The sequence below is a fragment of the Melozone crissalis genome, unplaced genomic scaffold, assembly GCF_028551555.1.
Source record: "Melozone crissalis strain CALT ecotype California unplaced genomic scaffold, PUWL_Pcris_2 ptg000002l_1, whole genome shotgun sequence".
Lineage (NCBI taxonomy): Eukaryota > Metazoa > Chordata > Aves > Passeriformes > Passerellidae > Melozone > Melozone crissalis.
Window position 1 is genome coordinate 3243244 of NW_026535780.1, and position 19294 is coordinate 3262537.

Here is a 19294-nt window from a genome sequence, read left to right on the forward strand (position 1 = left end):
CAGTGTTAGATTTTGAAGTGAGTCTGGAAATGCAGCTGTAATTTTGGGGATGCATAAATTCTGCTGGAAACAAGGACAGATTTACTTCCCAACAGTGTCATTCCACTGTTCCATTTGAATTGCAAACTACAGGAGGAACTTTTATTACGAGTTCCTGAATTGCACTTGGGAGGAGCATTCCTTGTTATAATCATAGAATTAATGTTTCATGTAACAACAAATGTTTCATGGAAAGTTGTTTTTACAAAACCTAATCTTGGAGCTGATGTGGGCTAGCAGTGACCCTGTCAATACCTGCCTCGTGCTGCAGGGTCCTGAGGAGGCTGTTGATGAGCAGATAAGGAGGCTCTGGAGTTGTGTCATGGTGCTGCACAAAGATGATGTGAAGTTGACCATGGGGCTGAAAAATTTGAGGAAAGTTCTGGTGTTTAAGTACTGCTTTCATCCATTGTTTTACCTCCCACCATGTTCCTTGTCTTTTCACAGTACATTCACCACAGCCCTGGGAACTCCAAGCGAGGGTTTGGCATCGACTGCGCCATCCTGTCGTGTCAGGTTTACATCTCCCAGATCCTGGTGGCCTCCGCGCTCGGCGGCGTGGTGGACATGGTCGGCACGGTCAGAGTCATCCCCATGGTGGCTTCCGTGGGATCCTTCCTGGGGTTTTTGACAGCGACTTTCTTGGTGATTTACCCCGAAGTCAATGAAGAGCCAAAGGAAGAGCCCAAGGGCCTGGGTCCTGCCGAGGCGGCCAAGGGCGCGGGCGCGGAGAAGCCGACGGTGCTGAAGCTGACGCGCAAAGGAGCCGCGGCGGCGGAGCCGGAGGGCGAGTCGGCCGTGTGAGGCCGCCGACGCTTGCTCACCCACATTCCAAGGAGTGCAGGTGCAGGATCAAGAACTTTTGTTGTGGGGTTTTTTTTTTTTCCAGGAAAGCAAATTAGGACCTTCACTACTTGTAGCTAAAATTTGCAGAAGAAAAGGCAGTTTCATGCAAAAATGAAATTCTGTAGTCCTTCCTCTAGGTTTGAGCAGGTCGCTCTGATGCTAATTGCTTTCTCTACAACTTAGAAATGTCATTTCTGAACACTTTTTTATTAAGAATTCATTTAGATTTCAAATAAGTTTTATTAATCTGCATGAGACTCACAGTGTATACAATTAGCAGTTAGAAAAATTAAGTTTTCAGCTGTTTTTAAACTAACAGAAAATGGAAGCTATCTTGACCTATAGTCTCTTGCCATTTTTTTGTCTGAACATTTCAGATTTCACTATGCTTAGACATCAATCGATTTTTTTCACGAGCATGATATTACTGGTCTGACAGCTACGTTAATTTTAGACTTCATGTTTTTCTTAGTGCAATTACTGCAGACTCCTTTTATTTGCAATTATTTTCAAGGAAAAAAAAAAAGCAATTACTGCAGTTTCTAAGAAACTGCCGTGAATTCTTTTAGTCATACTATTCACAACCACTCCCAAATCTGCTGCTTGTCAGGAGAGGGTGACACTGGGTGCTGGATGTCAGCTGTAGGTGGAAGGAGCAGCAGCTGGGAGACCAGCACTCACAGCTTTCTTTATCACAAGTGCTGCATTTAATGAATGTCGTTGGAATACGCTGTGACAATTTTTAGCTGAGAGTTTCACGTGCTGGTGAACTCGGGGGTTTTCTCAGCATTTAAACCTGATCATCTCTGGATGAAGCTGCCATGGAGAAAGGGCATCTCTGGGGGCAGCTTTGTGGAAGGGGGCGTGCGGATTCTCTTCCGTAGGGAAAGGAAGTCATTGATTAATTGCACTTTTTACAATCCTTTACCCTCCTGGCTGGGAATGCAGCAGCCAAGGTAAAGGCACGGGGTCAGTACAACAAGGAGAACCCAAGGCCTACCTCTGTCACTTTATGGCGTGGTCTGGGTGCATAAAAATCTGTGTCAGAAACAGTTTTTAGGCCTTAAAATTCAAATGTTGCTGTTCCAGTCCCTGTGTTGGAGGAATTGTAGGCCAGAGCTCTTCTGAGCTGCTGTACCAATGTTGTCAGCACATCCTCCATGTCCCCTTCTGTGAGTCAGGACACAGCTGCAGTGCAAAGATACTTTTCTGGAAAGAGGTTCAAAGAGTTATGCTAACTTGGTTTAAAATAGGTTTGGATCATTATCCAGCAACCATTTAAAGCAACTTTCAAAACTTGTGATTCACAAACTTCCGATTGTCATTTGTAAGACACGTTTGTGATGCTGTTGATTCATTTTGGCTTGGGCCCCCCAGGCTGCCTCAATCCATGTGCTGGACAGGCAAACACAGCACGGTGTGAGATTCCTGCTGCCTCAAACTCCTCCTCCTCCAAGACTTGCAAATGCCTGTGTCAATCATGCTGCAATCCAGGCATTCAGACAAAGAAGCTATATTTCAATATGAAAAGCAGTTTTTAATGAATTACTTGAATTGTCAATGTTTTTGAGAAATGGATGTTTGGGTGTATTTGTAGGTGGCATCTGTGGGTTTCTCTGAAGGCTTCCAGTCAATGCCTATGGCCTCTGCTGTCAAGGGTGATGATGTTTTTAGGCTGGTGACATCACAGAGCACTGAAGTACATGTAATCACACAGGACTTGAGGTTGTGTTTGTTTTTCCAAGTGTCTTGAGGAAGTCTTTCTTTTTCTATGGTGAATATTTTTTATGTAGAACATGTACTGTGAACTGTGTTCAGCCAGGGGAGCAATACTACTGAAGAGTGTGAGACCTTACTGAAGAAAGCAGTTGTGAGAAATTCTGCCGTGAATTTTATCATCTCAGTTACATTTAATATATTCTGGTGATGTTCATGTGTGAGAGACAAGTGTTGTGTGTCCCCCTAGAACTGGCATTCACGTAAGTTACATGCTGAGTTACACATTTTAAAGTGGCTTTAATAGTTTAGTTTTGAAGATCCTTGAAGATTCTGCTTTTGGTTAAATAACCGCTGTCAAGTATTCCTTATTTTAATCTCTACTGCTGGAAAAGTTCTTCAACAATTTAAAATCCTGCATCTTCTGACTGGTGCCAGCCTTCCTTTTTCCCAAGGGTTCCATGGACCAGCATGGATCAAATCTCCATTAGTCCACATTGCACTTTCTAGGCCAAGATCTCTTTCACTGCACCGTCACACTGACCAAGTAGCTGCAGAGAGGGTGGAGAGGCTGAAGCTCCCTCTGACTTCAGATCCCACAGAGGGAACATGAAACCATTTTAGGAGTGAGCTCACCAATGTTCATGGAGCCTTCTCAGCCAGGGAAGGGCAAGGACAGAGGAAGGACTTGCATTTGGAACCCAGAGGCTTCAAGCAAAGGCAGGCAGGGCCAGTTTTGTCACAGAGAGCATTTGGCATGGCTTCATTTCTAAGAACTGGATGTTAAAATCTGTGTTTGGGAGTTGTTTATGGGGCTCATAGCACAAGAATATGCACGCTGCCACAGCAGGAAGCTGATTTCACTCCCTGGTAAAGGCAAAGGAAATAATTATTCATTGTAAATGTGCTGAAGTTTTTGTAGTGTTGCCAGAAGAATTAATGTGGGGAGCCCCAGCCAAAGCATCTCCTCCTGTCCTTGGGCCAGCCTGGGAAACCCCCACACTGGCTTCACCCAGTGAGGTGTCCCAAGGGCTTTTCCTTGGATGTGAAAGTCATCTTTTAGCCCCAGCACTGCTCAGTGTAGAGTGGGCAATGATTTATTTCATCATCTGTCCCTGACCTTTTCTTTTCATACAGAAATGATTTTTTCTTTTGGCCATAATTAAAGTAGTACAGTTTCATGTGTTTGTTGCAGAGCTTGTGGAAAGAGAAGTTTTAGGTGGCTTTTTTCATTATTCCTGGTGACAACTAACATCTTTTGTTTTGTTTGTATTCCTGTCCAGTTGAAGGACCATCAGTGTAGTAGGACTAAGGTTTAGAAGTTCAAGTCTGTGTTGTTCAATACTATAAACAATTTTAACATGTTCTGCTGCAGTGCTGTATGCAGAGGCACTGCTGGGGTTGATCAGCTGCACATTTCAAGATGTTTCATGTGAGAGCAGAGGAGCTTTAACTTTCACCCCTCAGAAAGGTGCAGTGTGGGTTTGGCCCTGTTGGGTTATTCCAGTCCAGCGAGATCTGTGCTGTTTGTGGACAGCAATTTCAGACTCCAGAAGCAATAATTTCTTAGTTTCTCTGAATTTCTCTTCCTGCTGGTTTGATGACTTTCATAGAGATTTATTGCCTAAATAGCCTTTTAATAACACAAATATGGTGTTTTGCTGGTGCTGGCTGTGAGTAGCTGTGGAAAGATGGGGGTTGTTCATCAGCAGGAGGGAGGAGGCCAGTAAATCCAGTGGAGGTTTGTGCTCTTGAAACACACAGTGTCCTTTTCCCCTTTCATTTGGAGCCTTTTTCTAGGCTCTGAAATATTCCCAGCACTTCAATGCCAATGCTGGCACTCAGACCCAGGATGGAACAGGCTGCATGAGGTTTCCCTCATAGGCAAGGACTGGGTCCTTCTTAAACCTCTCCCACCTCATCTGACCCCCCCCAGCACTTGGAATGACAGCAGAACCACGGTGCTTTTTGCCAGGTACCTCATTAAAACCTCATTTCCATCATTAAGAACATGGTCCAGGATCAGCTTGGCTTCCTCCAGCATCCAGCATGAAAAGCAGGATTTTCCTGGCTGCCAGATCTCACAGCCATGCAGGTTCAGATCACATCTATGAGTTAAGGCAGAGAGGGTCACACTGTTCTGGGAGAGCTGGGACATCTGGGCAGAGGGAAGCACAGGAGCAGGTGCTGAGATTTGGGGGTTTTAGGGATGTGTGTGTGTGTCTGTACCTCTGTGTTTGTACATTTCCAGACACACTGCTCGGGCCAAAATACCTTTGAGGGTTGTGTGTTGCTGTCACTGTTCTCCACAGTGTTTTCAACTGAGTTCTTCCAGGTTTCCCTCATCCTAGTCTGATGCAAGACAAGCTCAGCTATAAATATGTATCCTATTGAAATGAACAAATGAACTCCTGCATGATATTCCAAGCACATGTAGCAGCTTCAGCATCTGAAGTGTCTGTGGTGAAAGAGAAGTTGGTTTTCTTTGCAGCTGTTTTGTCCTCGTTTCCTTTGAATAGGCCAAATAAATGTAATGGACACCAAATATTGCACAGAAATGTTATGGATGACTGTGTGGAAGAAATACCAAATTTTATTTTTCTTTGCAGAAACTTTATGGTTCCAGAGAGTTCTTTAGCTGTTTTCCTTCCTTAAATGACAAAGCTGAACGTTTGTAAAGCACGTCACAAAATGGTCATTTGGAAAAATGGAGCTACCCAAAACTTTTTCTCTTTGTCATGTTGCATCCAAAGGAGCTGCAGCAGCTCAAACACCAACTGGGGTTTGAATTTGAGGCTCAGCAGTTCAGAAACTGCCTTAGAAAACACAAAAAAAGGCTCAATTCCTTTTCCTGGCATGGCACTCACACCCAGTGATCTGCTCATTACGGTGTTCCAGGTTTTCCTGTCATTTAAATTAAAATCACATCCTGGAAAACCAATTTGGTTTGGTTCCTCAGCCCAAGCAGCTTCCCCTGAATTTCCACCTCAGCTTCCCTCACCCCTGGGAATACCAGGGGTGCCCAGGAGGGACAAACACATCCCTCACCAAAAGAGAGACTCTGCTGTAATTAAAGGGCTTTTGATGCCCTTGCAACCTGCTAAAATTTTAAGGAAAATGCAGAGCATGGTTCAATTTGACCTGCTCTAGCTCTTGTATTCTTAAATTTGGAAGTTTGGGGTGAAGCTCTGGGAGTATTTAATCAAACTTAGTGTCACCTTATTTACTGTGTACCTACTCAGTCCTTAGCAACAGCCAAATTGTAATAAATTACCCCAAAATCCAGACTTTTCTCTCAACAAAGTGGCAGTTCCCAATGTGAATTTGTTTTGCCTGATGTAACATGAACACTAAGCCCTTCAAGTAGCCAAATGACCAGCTTATTTAAATGCCTCGTATTACTAGAAAGCTGCATATAGGCATCTCATAGCGGGGAAAAAATTTAAAAAAAGAAAAAAAAAATAAAAAAGAGAATATTTAGTTCCTTTGTGAACTGGCCATATGACAACTACTTTTTTATCAACTTATTAAGTTGGGGCACTATAATAGCTCTTGCTGAGTTTAGCAATGTTTATAAGCATGTGTTAAACACATAATGTTGTTTTATGAGGAAAAAGGGATAAAGAAAAGTGATGTCACAGATGAATGTTTGAGTGCGTAGATGGCATAATGTATGTATGATTTTTATTTCTACACTGTTGAGCTTATTTTCTGTTTAAAGGTTAAAAAAATTGTTGCATGACAACTGTTTTATTGTGTTCTGCACTTTCTGTTCTTTTTTTGTATAATCTTGATTTTTTTTTTCATTTATGCATAGAAAAGAAAAAAATCAGTTTAGAAATATTCTACTCCACAAGACATTGTGTTCCAATCTGTTGTTCCGAAGTTCGATCTTAATAAACATTTCAGTAAGAGTTGGTGGCTGTGTCCCTGTGGTGTTTGTAGGGAAGGTGAGCAGAGGGACACCTGGTCCTGAGCTGTGCAAGGCAAATAACACTCACCTGCACCCCAGAGCTTCAGAGTATTTCCAAAAATGCTACAGCCAAACATTGCCTGGCAAGAATGCAGGTGTGGCAATTCAGAGATGGTTCTGAACTCACCTGACATTGCAGGGTTCAGGTATAACCCAGGAGACAGCACAGGTGGAGCAAAATGGGGATCCCTGGGGCAGGTGGGTGTCCCCAGCTCCAGGCTCTGCTCTGACAAAGGGTGGTGGCTGTCACACAGAATCCATCACCACTCATGCCATCATTGAGGAGCTGAGGGTCTCCCCAGTCACCTCTGAGTCTATGATTTAATAGCCACAAGCAGCTCCCAAAGAAATCATTTCACATCCAAACTCATCAACCTCTGGGACCATTGACAACAAGAGAGGAAAGCTGGAGCCAGATCACAAACAGCAGCTGATGGGTAAACCTGCAGTGAAAATCTCACTTGTCCCATTTGGTCTCTAGTTCCCTTGACAGATTTCATCTGTGATTCTTCCTAAAGGAAATTCCTCAGAACAAGTATCAGCAGTTCTTGGTTCATTTTTCATAGAATCATCACAGAATTGATTACAGTGGAAAATACCTCCAAGATTGAGTCCAGCCTATGACCAATCACCACCTTTGTTAAGTAGACCAGAGTGCTGAGTGTCACATCCAGTTTTTCCTTAAACAACTTGAGGAAAAGTGACTCCACCATCTCCCTGGGCACCCCTCTCAGTGCTTGGCAACCCTTTCCATGAAGAAATTCTTCCTAATACTCAAACTAAACTTCCCCTGGTGCTAATTGAGGCTATTTCAGCTTGTCTTGTTCATAGGATGGACTTGATGACCTCCAAGTCTTTTCCCAACCCTAGTTGATTCTGTGATTGTATGCTTGTGCCTCAGGAGGAGGCCAACACCCACCTGGCTACAACCTCCTGTCAGGGAGTTGTACAGAGTGACAGACTCTTGCCTGAGCCTCCTTTCCTCCAGACTGAGAGCCCACAATCCCTCAGCTCCTCCTCACCAGGCTTGTGCTCCAGAGCTTTCCCAGTGCCATTTCCTGTCCCCAGACACGCTTCAGCAGTGCAATGTCTGTCTTGACATAAGGGGCAAACAATAGAAACACAATCAAAGTGTGGCCTCCCCAGTGCCCAGCACAGAGGGACAGTCACCCCCTGGTCCTGCTGGCCACACCAGTGCTGACACAGGAGCCCAGGATGCCACCCTCCCCCTTGCCCACCTGGGCACACCAGCTCAGGTTTGGCCACTGTCAGCCAGCAACCCAGGGCCTTTCCCGCTGGGCAGATTTGCAGCCACTCTGCCCCAGCCTGGGGCACTGCAGGGGCTCCTTGGGACACAAGGGCAGAACCCAGGCCTTGCTCTGCTTGAACCTCACCCCGCTGGTCTCACAGCATCCAGCCAGCCTGTACAGCCTTGCGACCCTCCAGCACATTGACACTCCCACCCACCTTGTTGTCATCACAATTTTACTGCTGAGAGTACCCGCTATGCCCTTATCCACATCCAAAGGACAGACACCGAACAGGATCGGGCCCAGGGGACACAGCTAGGGACCAGACTGCTGTATTGCACTAAATAGGTTATTTATCTGGTGTTTTGCACTGGGTTTGGTATTTTGCACTGAATAGCACGTTTGTTTCACATGGTTTGTTCCATTTCTCCCCCAAAGCCTCTGTGGTGGTGGTGGTCTCTCCCCAGGTTACTCCTCCCCTCGCCCCTCCCATCACTTGTATCCCGTTGGCGGTGGCTCCTTTCCTCCACCCCCCCCCCCCCCCGTGTTTAAAATCTCCCACCATCACAAAATCAATCTCTTTTCTCTCTCCCGGACCTCTTGGAGTGATTCTATAATAAACGTAGGACATTCCTTCTGAGGAGAAAGGGCCTCTCCCATCTTTTACTTTTGTCCTTGTGAGATTCAGAGGGGCCAGGGGTCCAGAGCTAGCTGAATCAGACCCTCGAAGGCCCCGAGATCAATCTTACACCAGACAACACTGCATGTGACACCATTCCCCACCATTCTCTGTTCCCGGCCATCCTGACAGTTCTTAACCCAGCCAAGAGTGCCCCTGCACAAGCCCTGGGCTGACGGCTTTTCCAGGACTCTGCTGTGGGAGATGGAGTCAAAGGCTTTGCTCAAGTCCAGGGAGACTCCATGCCCCCCTTTTCTCTCAGGCCTGAGGCAGGTCATCCATGGCCCAAGGGACATCAGGTTGCTCAGGCAGCACCTGCCTTTCCTAAACCCAAACTTCCCTAGGCCTGATCCCTCAGCTGCCCTCTCTGGGCCCTGTGATCCCCCTCACCGTGATCTGCTCCAGAACCTTGCTGGGCCTCAAGGTCAGGCTGAGAGGCCTGCAGTTCTCCACAGCCTCCTGTGGCCCTTCTTGGGCCTGGATGTCACATTGCCACCTCCAGGCATCTGGGACCTCCCCGGCTGGCAGGGAATGATGACAACGAAGGATGGGAGAGAGGCTCTTCCATGGGCTCCCTCAGCATCCCTGGGGGACTCTGGGCCAGGCCCCCAGTCTTGGCAGTGTCTAAGTGGCTGCACAGGTCACTGATGACTTCCTCTGGGATTGCAGGGGTTCTGCTCTGCTCCCTGTCCCTGAGTGCCAGCTCAGGGGACTGCTTGTCCTCAGGGTAATCCATCTGACTGTTGAAGGCTGAGGCAAAGAAAGCATTCCATGCCTGAGCCTTCTCCTCGTCCCTTGTGACCATATTCCCCTCGTCCCCACATCGATTAAAGAAGGGTGATTTTCCTTGGTGCTCCTGTGTTCCTAATCTTCTTTAACAAAGACCTTTTGTTCTCTTTGAAGGTAATGGCCAGATGAAATTCAAACAGGTTTTTGCTGTTCTGATGACCTTTCTACCTGGGATCAGGGCAGGGACACATGGGGGGCTGGGTGGGAATGACACTTTGGCACAGCACAGGGCTTCTTTGGGGATGTTTAGGGGAAGAACACACAAGGTGGGATAAGAGAGAGCTGCAGGTCGATGAGGGAAGAACAAGTGTAGGCAAATTGAGGGGCAATGGCCTAAACAAGGCCTTTGTGACCAGGGGCATCAGCATGGAAACCACCAGGCCTCTGGGACCACGGGCAGCCATGACGACCTGGGCTTTGTGACCCGTGGTGACATCGTGCCCAGAGACCATTGTGACCTGGGTCCATGTCATGGCCCTTGGGGCTATAAATACCCTGCAGTGGCCACTCCCAGGACAGCAGCTTCTCTGGAGGCAGCAGCTCCTCAGGACGCAGCAGCTCACCTTGGTGATCCTGGCCGGTGTCTGGCACAGAACCCTGAAGATGTGGAAGCAGCAGGAGGTGAATGCCCACGGCCAGCCCCAGCAGGAGCAGGCCCTGCTCTACAAACGGCTTGGGCCAGCAGCAAGGCTGCCACCAGTGCAAGCCACGCTTGGTGTGCCACTCTGCACTGTGGCCCAGCTGGCTTGGAAGCACCTGGGGCGCTCTGAGACAGGGCATGGGGGCAACATCTGCAGGGATCTGTTCACAGGCCTGGGTCCGTATATGCAGGGGAACAGGTCCACCCTGAGAGCCTCCAGGAGGGTAAACGCCCACCAGGAGGCACAGGGAATTTGGTGGCCAGCCAAGCAAACCCCGTGGCACAAGCGGCTGTGCCCAAAGGATGAGGCGGCTTTGGTGAATCGTTTGCATAAAAAGAGGGAGGAGCTGGGCAGGTTGGAAGACAAAGTTAATGCAGAGATGTTTAGAGCCACTTTCTCCCTGTACAACAAAAAAAGTCCCATGACATCCAGGAGCATCCTCAGGGATCCACCAAGCCCCATCCTGGAGCCAGCTGCAGGCCATTCAGAAAGGCACAGAACATCCTGTGTGACCAGAGATGTCGCAGGAGGGACACCAAAGTACTCAGAGTTTGTGTCTCTTGATCAGTTGTTGGCTGAGCTGTGCCCTGTCTCTGATGACTCTCTGTCCTGTGATACTCCTGTCAAGGAGCTCCTCAAAAACTGGGAGCAAGAAGAGCTCCTGGTCAGAGGAGCAGCAGGACAGAGGGACAGAGAGTCAGAGAGTGCCTTGTTTCTCCCGCGGCATAACAAAGAAGGATGCGTCCTCAGGGACGCATCAAGTGTCACCCCAGGACTTGCTGCAGGCTCCCAGGGGCTGCACAGCACTTCAGGAGTGACCAAAGACTCAGCAGAGACAGAAAACAACCCACAGATGGCACCTCCTGACCGGCTGGCACATGGGCACTCTGACCCTGGCAATGAGCCATCCTGTGATGCTCTTCTAAAGGAGCTCCTGGCAAAGCGGGAGGCAGGAAAGCTCCTTGGCAGAGCCTGGGCAGGAGAGGGGGACAGCGAGGCAGAGAGGTCGTTGTCTTTCACACCAGAAGAAGACGAAGAGCCAGAAACTTCTTCTCCAGACAGCGATCCCTATGGCAAGGGGCACAGTGAGCCTCTCCCCAGGGCACTGCCCCAAAGGCCAGAGGGGTTTGTGGGTTGCCCCTCACCTGCCGATGCCACAGACAAGGCCAGGGCAGCAGGCATGGAGGCTGGCCGTGCCCAGGCCGCCCCTCCCCAGGAAAAGTCCCGTGGATGTTGCGGTGTGATGTAACAGCCCGGCTCAGTATCCCGGTTCTTTCCCCAGGTGTGCCAATAACCCCTCCCTTCCCCTCCCTTGCTCCCTGCTTAGTGCTGTCCGTCAATCTCGGCATTCCAGCAAGGGTGTTGTGTGATTGGGGAAGTTCAAAAGTCCTCGGGACATTGGGCCATCCAGGTGTCATTTGTCCCCTGAGACTTCCTCCCCTTTACCTGGTTGGTGGGATCCCTACCCCTTCCCTCTCCCTCCCCCTGGGGTTAAAAGACCCGGCAACCACGCGGTTCTTCCGTCCTGTTGGAGCTGCTGCTGCATTCAGAGGCTGTGTGCCAGGAATAAAGTTCTGGATTGAAACCCTCCAGCAGAACTGACTCCTTTTCCTTCATCTCACCTTGAAGCCTCTCCACCAGAGGTAAACCTGAGCTCCTGCACGCCTAGACTTGTCCCAAGCGCCCAGCTGCAGCATCCAGCCAGCCAAAGGTGTCTCTGAGGTGAAACCACCACAGCTGCCACCTTTGGTCAAGCAGCAAGGGCCGGATAAGCCCAGGCACGATTCATCCGACTATATTGGGATTTAATTCCAATATGTGGGGATGAGCCGCCAGCAGGAGCTTGCCCGGTGCCTGCCCAGCCCCTGGCAGGCAGCGTTCCTGCTTGCCCCGCTGGCAGCGCAGCCGTCCCGCAGCCCCCGGCCCCACTGCCATGGCGCTCCATGGCCAAGACGGCCCAGCGGGCTCTGCGCCGCCTTTTCTCCTTCAGCTGCCTCAGGGGGCAGCCAGAGGAGTGAGCCCGGGGCCAGCAGCAGGACGATGGCCAAAGATGCCGGCTCACCCTGGGGACACCCAGCTCCCAGGGGCAGCGGCAGGTCCCTGAGGGAACGGCTCCAGGGAGATGAAAAGGCGGGATGCATGGATGGGTGGGTGGATGGTGGCCACGGCAACCACTTGCCAAAGGTAGGCCTTGCTGCTGGCCCCAGCCCTTCACCCTCAAGCCACCAGCAAGGCAGCCTGGTCAGGGAGAGCCGGATGAGGAAGGATGACAGCAATGCCTTGTAGAATCCCTGAGGAGCTGAATGTAGGCCCAGGCTGCATTTTCAGGGGGCATCCCCGCCCTGCCCCAGCCTGGATTTGGAGCTGAGAAATGCTCCTTGGGCCCCAGCATTGCAGGTAAATAAAGGCAAACACATTCTCTCTTCACATGACAAATGCCTCCCTGCATACCTGCCACAAGGACTGGAGAGAGGTGTTAACGCTGGATGAAAGACTCGGCATCCTCACCTCTAGAGGCACCATCGGGACTCCAGTGCAGAGAAACACAGGGTGAGGGAAGACCAACAAGTTGCTACTGGAGCCCAGCCTCTTGGACTGCTGTCTGTTTAATCTCTTTCCCACCTCACCCCAGCCGTGCTCTTCCCCATGCCTCACCACTCCAACTCTTCCCCACTCCCCCACAGAACTTCCCAAGCACAACCCCTCTGTTCTCCCACCCCAACCACCCTGCATTCCCCCTCTTTCTGTGGGATCTCAGTCTCTCAGAACTGGGGTGCAGGGTGAACGAGACCACCCCTGGGGGGCTCGGGAGTCCTGGAATGTTGCCAGAAATGTCTGGTGGCTGGACTTTGATCCCACAGGGGAGATGACATCAGTATGAGGACGGGAGGATTTCACCGGGGTGAATGGTGAAGGGATAAGTTAATTGGAGTGTGAGATACAGGGTTTAAGATTTCTGTACAGGGGGGTCTAGAGAAGTAAGATGGAGGAATTGGGGCGTGCCCTTCTCCTTCTTCTTCTTCTTCTTGGCCTCCATCTTCTGTGGTGATGCTGGCACTCTGGGATTGGACCTTACTAGGGGAACACTGGTTAATAAGGGTAGAGGGTATTGGAGAAAAATGATAAATATTGTATACGTAACTCCGGGTATAAAGATAGGTGGCCGCCCCAGGGGCTCTCAGTGTGTGCCCATGGCTGACTGCTGAGCAGAACTCTGTCAGGCCAAGAGAAAATCTTTTAGATAAGCAATTAATAAACACCGAGACCGAGAAAAAATCTGAAGTTTCTTCTCGTCCTTTGGAACGCGGGCGACCCAAGGCCATCTTGGGCTTTTCCCAGACCATCTAAACAGCCCCAAAATCCGACATCTTTCCTTCTCACCCTCCTCTTTCCTATCCCCACATTTACAGTGAAATAAATCTCTGTTGTTTGATTTTGATGGTCTTGCTGGCAACTTAGTTCAGGCACAGGCATCTCTCACTGCTCACATCTCAACAGGGCCACACATCTGCACACAGCACTCCAGGTGTGGCCTCTCCAGTGCCCAGCACAGAGGGACAGTCACTGCCCTGGCCCTGCTGGCCACACTGGTGCTGTCACAGAAGGCCAGGAGACCACTGACCTCCTTGCCCACTTGGGCACACACCAGCTCAGGTTTGGCTTCTGTCAGCCAGCGCCCCAAGTCCTTTGCTGCTGGGCAGCTTTCCAGCCACTCTGCCCCCAGCCTGGAGCACTGCAGGGGCTTCTTGGGACACAAGGGCAGAACCCAGGGCTTGCTCTTCTAGAACCTCACCCCACTGGCCTTGCACCATCCAGCCAGCCTGTTCACATCACCTTCCTACCCTCCAGCACAGTGGCACCCTAACCCAACCTGGTATTTTCACCTTTGGCATTAAAAACACCGGGGAATGCAGCCACCAATGCTGCTACCTCTCATATGCTAAGTGAGCACTCTAGTATCTGCACTAATTCCCCTTTTGGCCAAACAAAGCTCATCCATTCCCTTTTCCCTGGACATGAGTTTAAGGAAGGTGTGAAATCTTTAAACAAAACAGACTGTACATCAGATACAGCCTATGCAGTTGCTTTTTGTCCAGTACAGACAGGAGAATGCGGACCTTCCTCACTGGTGCAGGAGTCTCTCCAGACACCTGCAGGACACCCAGAGAGGGGCTGTGCTGGGTTTGGGTGGGATAGAGCTGAGTTACTTCCTAGTAGCTACTTGCCTCCCCTCCTGGTTCTACTCTGCCTCACCTTGAGGGACACCTGTACCTGGAGAGCCCAAAGTGAGGGGGGATTAGGTGCAAGGGAATTTCCTGCATCCCTGTCTTCTCCTGGCACAATGACAAGTGAAGGGGCCCGGTGCCATGTGTAGGAGGAGGGGAAACCTTGACCCTTCCAGCACCATGGCAGGATGAGGCCTGGAAAGAGGGACAAGAAGCAGAAACTCTTGCAATCTGTTGTTCCTTTAGGGTGATCCCCCTGCTCTGCTCAGGGGATGGGACTCATTCCTGGCCCTGGGACTCTGATCCTTGTCCAAGAGAAGGATCACAGGGTGCTGGAGCAGGGTGCTGAGCCTGGGCTGGCTGCAGTGGGCTGTGCTGGGGGTGAGCACAGTAGATCTGGGTCCCCCCTGAGCTGTTGTTTATTACAGAATAACCCACAGTGGCCTTGGAGGGGTTCAGAACAGCCTGGAGAGGAGCTGCTCCAGCACTGCCTCAACTTCCCAGTCTGGACCAAGAACAACCAAAAACCAGTGTTGTACCTCCCCCAGGCCAGTCTGCCCCAGTGGGGACAGTCCCTGCATTGTCCAGGCTCTGCAGCAGCTGGGGTCCATCCTAGGGGGCAGGGGTGGCACATTGTCCCCATGTCCCCATGGTCCCCATGTCCATCCCCAGCCAAAACCTCGTGCATTTGCAGACCCTGCAGCAGTGTCAGCCTGGCTGTGAACACTCATTGCACACAGAGCTCACTGGGGACAGAGACAATTTTCAGCAGAACAGTGGCCCAAATCCTGGTGACAAGGGTGGCATTCTGTGCATTTGTGCAGCAGTGTCCCTGTCCTGACAGCTGGGATGGCACAGGGTCACCCACTGCCTCTGAGAGCAGGGACCTGTGCCAAAACACCAGAGAACTCACCATGGAGAGGGAAGCGAGATGCCAGGAGGAATCCTGCAGGTTACAGTGGCAGAAGGAAAGGATGCACACAGGTAAGGAATGCACATCAGGGGGTGAAGATGGGGTTTAGTTCAATTTGCCTCCAAAAGGACTCAGCTGGCACTGAAGGGAAATGGGGCCTGGTCCCATGAAAGCCCCCAGCAGGCTGTGAGCACAGGCTGGGAGGCAGAGGAAGGGGCTGCTTCCTCCCTCCCTGCATGGCCCTAATTAGGTAGATCACAGCCAGCACACAACAGCCTGGATTTCCAAGCAGCTCCCATCTCCACAGCTGGGTTATTTCTGGAAGCAGACACTGCCATCCCTTGGTTTGACCAAAGAATCACAGAACAGCTCCATTTGGAAGTGACTTATATGGATCATTGAGTCCAACTCCCTGCTCTACACAGTGCCTCCAAAAACTGGATCATAGGACCAAGAGTACTGTGGGCTCCTGGCAGGTCTCTCTGGTCCTCTCAGGTGTTTCAGGTTGGGAGACCCGGAAAAAAAAAACAACAGCAAAAAGGAGCTGAACAAACATTAACCTTGAGGTTTCCAAGAAATGGCAACATTTCTCTGAGGGAGAAGGGAAGGGGATGGCAGCACCAGCTGGCCTCAGAGTCTCAGACAGAGGCTGACCAAGCCCCACAGCAGCATGGCCTCAGGGCCAGGGAGGGATGGGGAGTGCTCAGCCCAGTCACTCACAGCCTCCCTCTCCTGCCAGGGGCAGCTCCTGCTCCCTTTGTCCCTTCTCTGGGACACAGTGACTCACAGAGGCACCTACACCTGGCCAGGGTCTCACTGGCACAGGGGAAAAAAAGCAGCTCTGAGGAGCTCAGAGGTGCCTCCCCACCAGCAAGGGACCCACGGGAAGTACCTGAAACTCTGCTGAAAACTGAACAGAACCTCACAGGGCTGTGACTGCAGGTCCATTCCCACAGCTGAAATCCTGGAACAAAGCTGAGATGGTCAGTGAGCACCTAAAACCCAGCTAAAAAGACAAAAGCAGGTCTAAAAAGTATGCCAGGAATGAAAATCAATAAAGACAGCAACAGGTGGGCAGCAGGTTGGTACAGCTGGTTCATTTCTGCAGCGAGGGAAAGTTCATTAAAAGCCTTTGTGTGTTCAGTAAATTCAGTATTTAATTCCTGTAATTACCCCAAGCAGCCTAACCAAGCCAGGGCAGGAAAGAAGGAACCTGGAAGTGACAGATATGGGGCTCAAAAGGGGACATGTTACAGCAGAGGCTGTTTCAGAAAGGAGAACATGCAGAGAGAAATTATTTGTTACAGCACACAGAGAGGAGCAAGTCAGTGCTAAAACCATCATTCTTGGTACCAACAAACAAATGAAAACAAAGGCCAGAGTATCAATATAGTGTTTAATATTCTTAAATGGATATAAAAGTTTAAAAAAAGGAAAATTTCTGTTACCATGCTATGATAAAAACTTTTATCAGCAGAAATATACAGAGCCATAAAATTTCTAGTCATAATATTTTCCAGTTGTTTATATCCTTTTATTTAGCCCTATACTGGTTTATATTTATTAAGAAAAGTAGCAGCCCATTTTGTCCTTCTATTTACAGTCTTTTAGACACTGTTTTCCACTCTGCAATCATGCAGATAAAATTATTCTGCACAGATTTATCTGCAGATAAATGTCACCAGTGAAAAACCCCTGTGCATCAGGCACCAGTCAGGGAATGCTGCTCTGGAGACTCTTCCAGGCTGCAGCCCCTGGTGCTTGCTCCAGGGTTTGAGGAGAGGTTTTAGGACTGTGCAGAACTTAAAATAAAGCAGGTTCTACCCAAAATAACAGCAGTTCCTCTGATTGCAGGAACAAGAACTGAAGGGAGGAAGGGCAGAGGTTGGTCTGCACAGAGACTGAGAGGTACTTCCAAAAGCAAGAATAATATATACAGGAATTAAATAAATTAATGCTTCAGTTAAAAAAAAATCAGTTTCACAAACTGTTCCAAATGCCAAGTGCTGTGCATTGCTTTCAAAGAAAAAATACATTTAAAAAAAATAAAATATTCATTGGAAAGACATTGTTTCAGCTGGAGGAGCTTTCAGTGCTGTGGGGAGAGCATTTTAAACACAACAGCCCCAGAAATCCCCCCAAGGGTAAGGGACACTGCCCACCCACAGCTCTGAGCTCAGGAAAATGATCACAGTGACAACACTGCAAGTCCAAGTGCACTTGGTTTTCTCCTTTCAGTGCCCTTTTCCACCTATTACAGGTTGTAAAGACATCATGAAATCCTTTTTTAATCAACCTTGCACTGCTGAGAGAGAGCTCCTATGGAATTACTGAGCTGGCTCTGGGGTTGCCAATGTGACCCCAAACCCTCCCCAGCACCTCATGTCCAGTTGGAGGACAGTGCTCTGTCTTCTCCCATTTCTGTTCCTTGACCAAATGTGCAGGAGCAGGACAAGGTGGGAAGGAAGATTTGTTTCGATTTCCATTTTCTACAACGCAGGGATGGAAACTCAATAAATACAAGATATTTATAAATAACACTGGCAGGTGTTGAAGTAGATGCAAAATGCTGAAGTAAACACAGTCCCAGGTCTTTGCCTTTCCCCCGAGGAGGCACACACATCTGGAGCAGTGTGGCTATCCAGCCTTCCAGATGGCAATCTTCCCTTCCTCCTTGCCCGAGCCACTGAGGACGTACCTGTCCTCAGCCGAGCACAGCGCCTTCACCGCGTCAGCATGGCCGACCAGCTCCTTCTCCACACTCTTCCTCTCAGCACTGACCACGTAGATCTTCCCTTTGCTCTTGCCCTGCAGCTTCCCACTGCTGCCAACCCACAGCTGGGGGAACAAAACAAACCCACATTTTCACTATTTCACATTTCAGTCCAGGAGGTTTATGTGGCACACTGGTACAGTGAAGGTTCCCTCATGCTTGGCTGGAAAAGGGGAACACTGAACAATTTCCTTATCAGTATAAATAAGGGGCTTGGCCACCATTGCTTCTGGCCACCTCAGCTGTTGTGGCATGAGTTGAGGGCTCCTGGAGGTTGTCTCTGTTCCTCTAAGTTCAGGAAACCCCCTGTGCCCCACACTGGAATGTTCAGCTGCTGATTGTGCCACCACTGGGGCTGCTCTCCCTCACCCCTGAGTAAGGCACAGGGTGCCCAAACTACAAGAGCAGGGGAAATCCAGGGAACAGCAACTAAAACTGCCAAGAGAAAGGAAAGCTCATATGTCCTGGGGTCATATGAGCAAAGATTAGAAAATGGCTTGGGTTGAAGAGGGCTTTAAAGATGTCATTTCAATCCCCTACCATGAGACCAGGCTGCTCATGGAACATCCAGCCTGGCCTTGAATGGGATGGGGCAGCCACAGCTTCTCTGGGCAATCTGTGCCAGGGCCTCACCACCCTCACAGGGAAGATGGAAAAGCCAAGACTCCTTAGGTTGGAGAGAAGGCAGCTAAGGAGACTTTACAAAAGGTTTATGAGCTAACAGAAGAGCAGATAAGCTGAATGTAGAACCCCTGTTCCACCTGAAATTAAGGAAGTCAGGGACATGTAGGAACTAGAAATTGTTCTGCTTCACTGAGAAGAAAGTACTTCTCTGTACAGGGCTGGCAGTGAAATTCATGAACCTGCTGCTCTCCAGGGAACTGTGGCACCAGCAAGTTCAAAATGAAATCACAGCCACAGAGATTGGGTCAAATATTAGGTAATAAAAGACACAGGCCAAGGTGCCAGAGAGAACACATCCTATTTCAGACAGACACAGCATGCAGCCAGGTTCCTCTCCAGTTTCTTAAAGAAAACAATGTTTTTAATTAAAGCTGTGACTGACAGCCCTACCAATGTTGTTGTCAGCCTTTACCAGGCTCCAAGTTCCCTCTCCATAGCTCATTGCTGTGCAGAGGGAACAGGAGTGTGAGCGGTGGCACAGGGGCTGCTTGGAGCCTGTCACTAGTGGTGCCCCCCAAGGGTCAGTACTGGGCTCAGTATTATTAAACTTATTCATAAATTGCTTAAAGAGGAAAAGAAAAAGGAACAAAGTTCTTCAGTAGAACAAAAAAGAACTTAATGCCTTGGGGGGTTCCACACAATCCTCTCACTCCCTTAAAACAGAGGTTAAATACATCAATCTCTGCCTTGGGGAAGAATATCCTAAAATGATTTTCCATTTTAGTACAAAAGTCTAACCAGAGGCTGAATACAGAGAAAACCTCC

General features: G+C 49.4%; 2 protein-coding genes across 6 annotated transcripts in view; one reads left to right on the top strand and one right to left on the bottom strand.

The window, feature by feature from the left end:
• Positions 1-6518, top strand: part of SLC45A4 (solute carrier family 45 member 4) — an 85165-nt gene extending 78647 nt beyond the window's left edge. For all 5 annotated transcript variants that reach the window (XM_054296173.1, XM_054296092.1, XM_054296341.1 and 2 more), the window contains exon 8: positions 487-6518. In XM_054296173.1, coding sequence (XP_054152148.1) covers positions 487-843 — 357 coding nt within the window. In that variant the 3' untranslated portion in view covers positions 844-6518. The remainder of the gene's footprint in view (positions 1-486) is intronic.
• A 10815-nt stretch (positions 6519-17333) lies between these two features.
• Positions 17334-19294, bottom strand: part of DENND3 (DENN domain containing 3) — a 30919-nt gene continuing 28958 nt past the window's right edge. Inside the window, exon 23 of the mRNA XM_054269550.1 lies at positions 17334-17910. Within this exon, the coding sequence (XP_054125525.1) occupies positions 17710-17910 (201 nt within the window). The 3' untranslated portion in view covers positions 17334-17709. The remainder of the gene's footprint in view (positions 17911-19294) is intronic.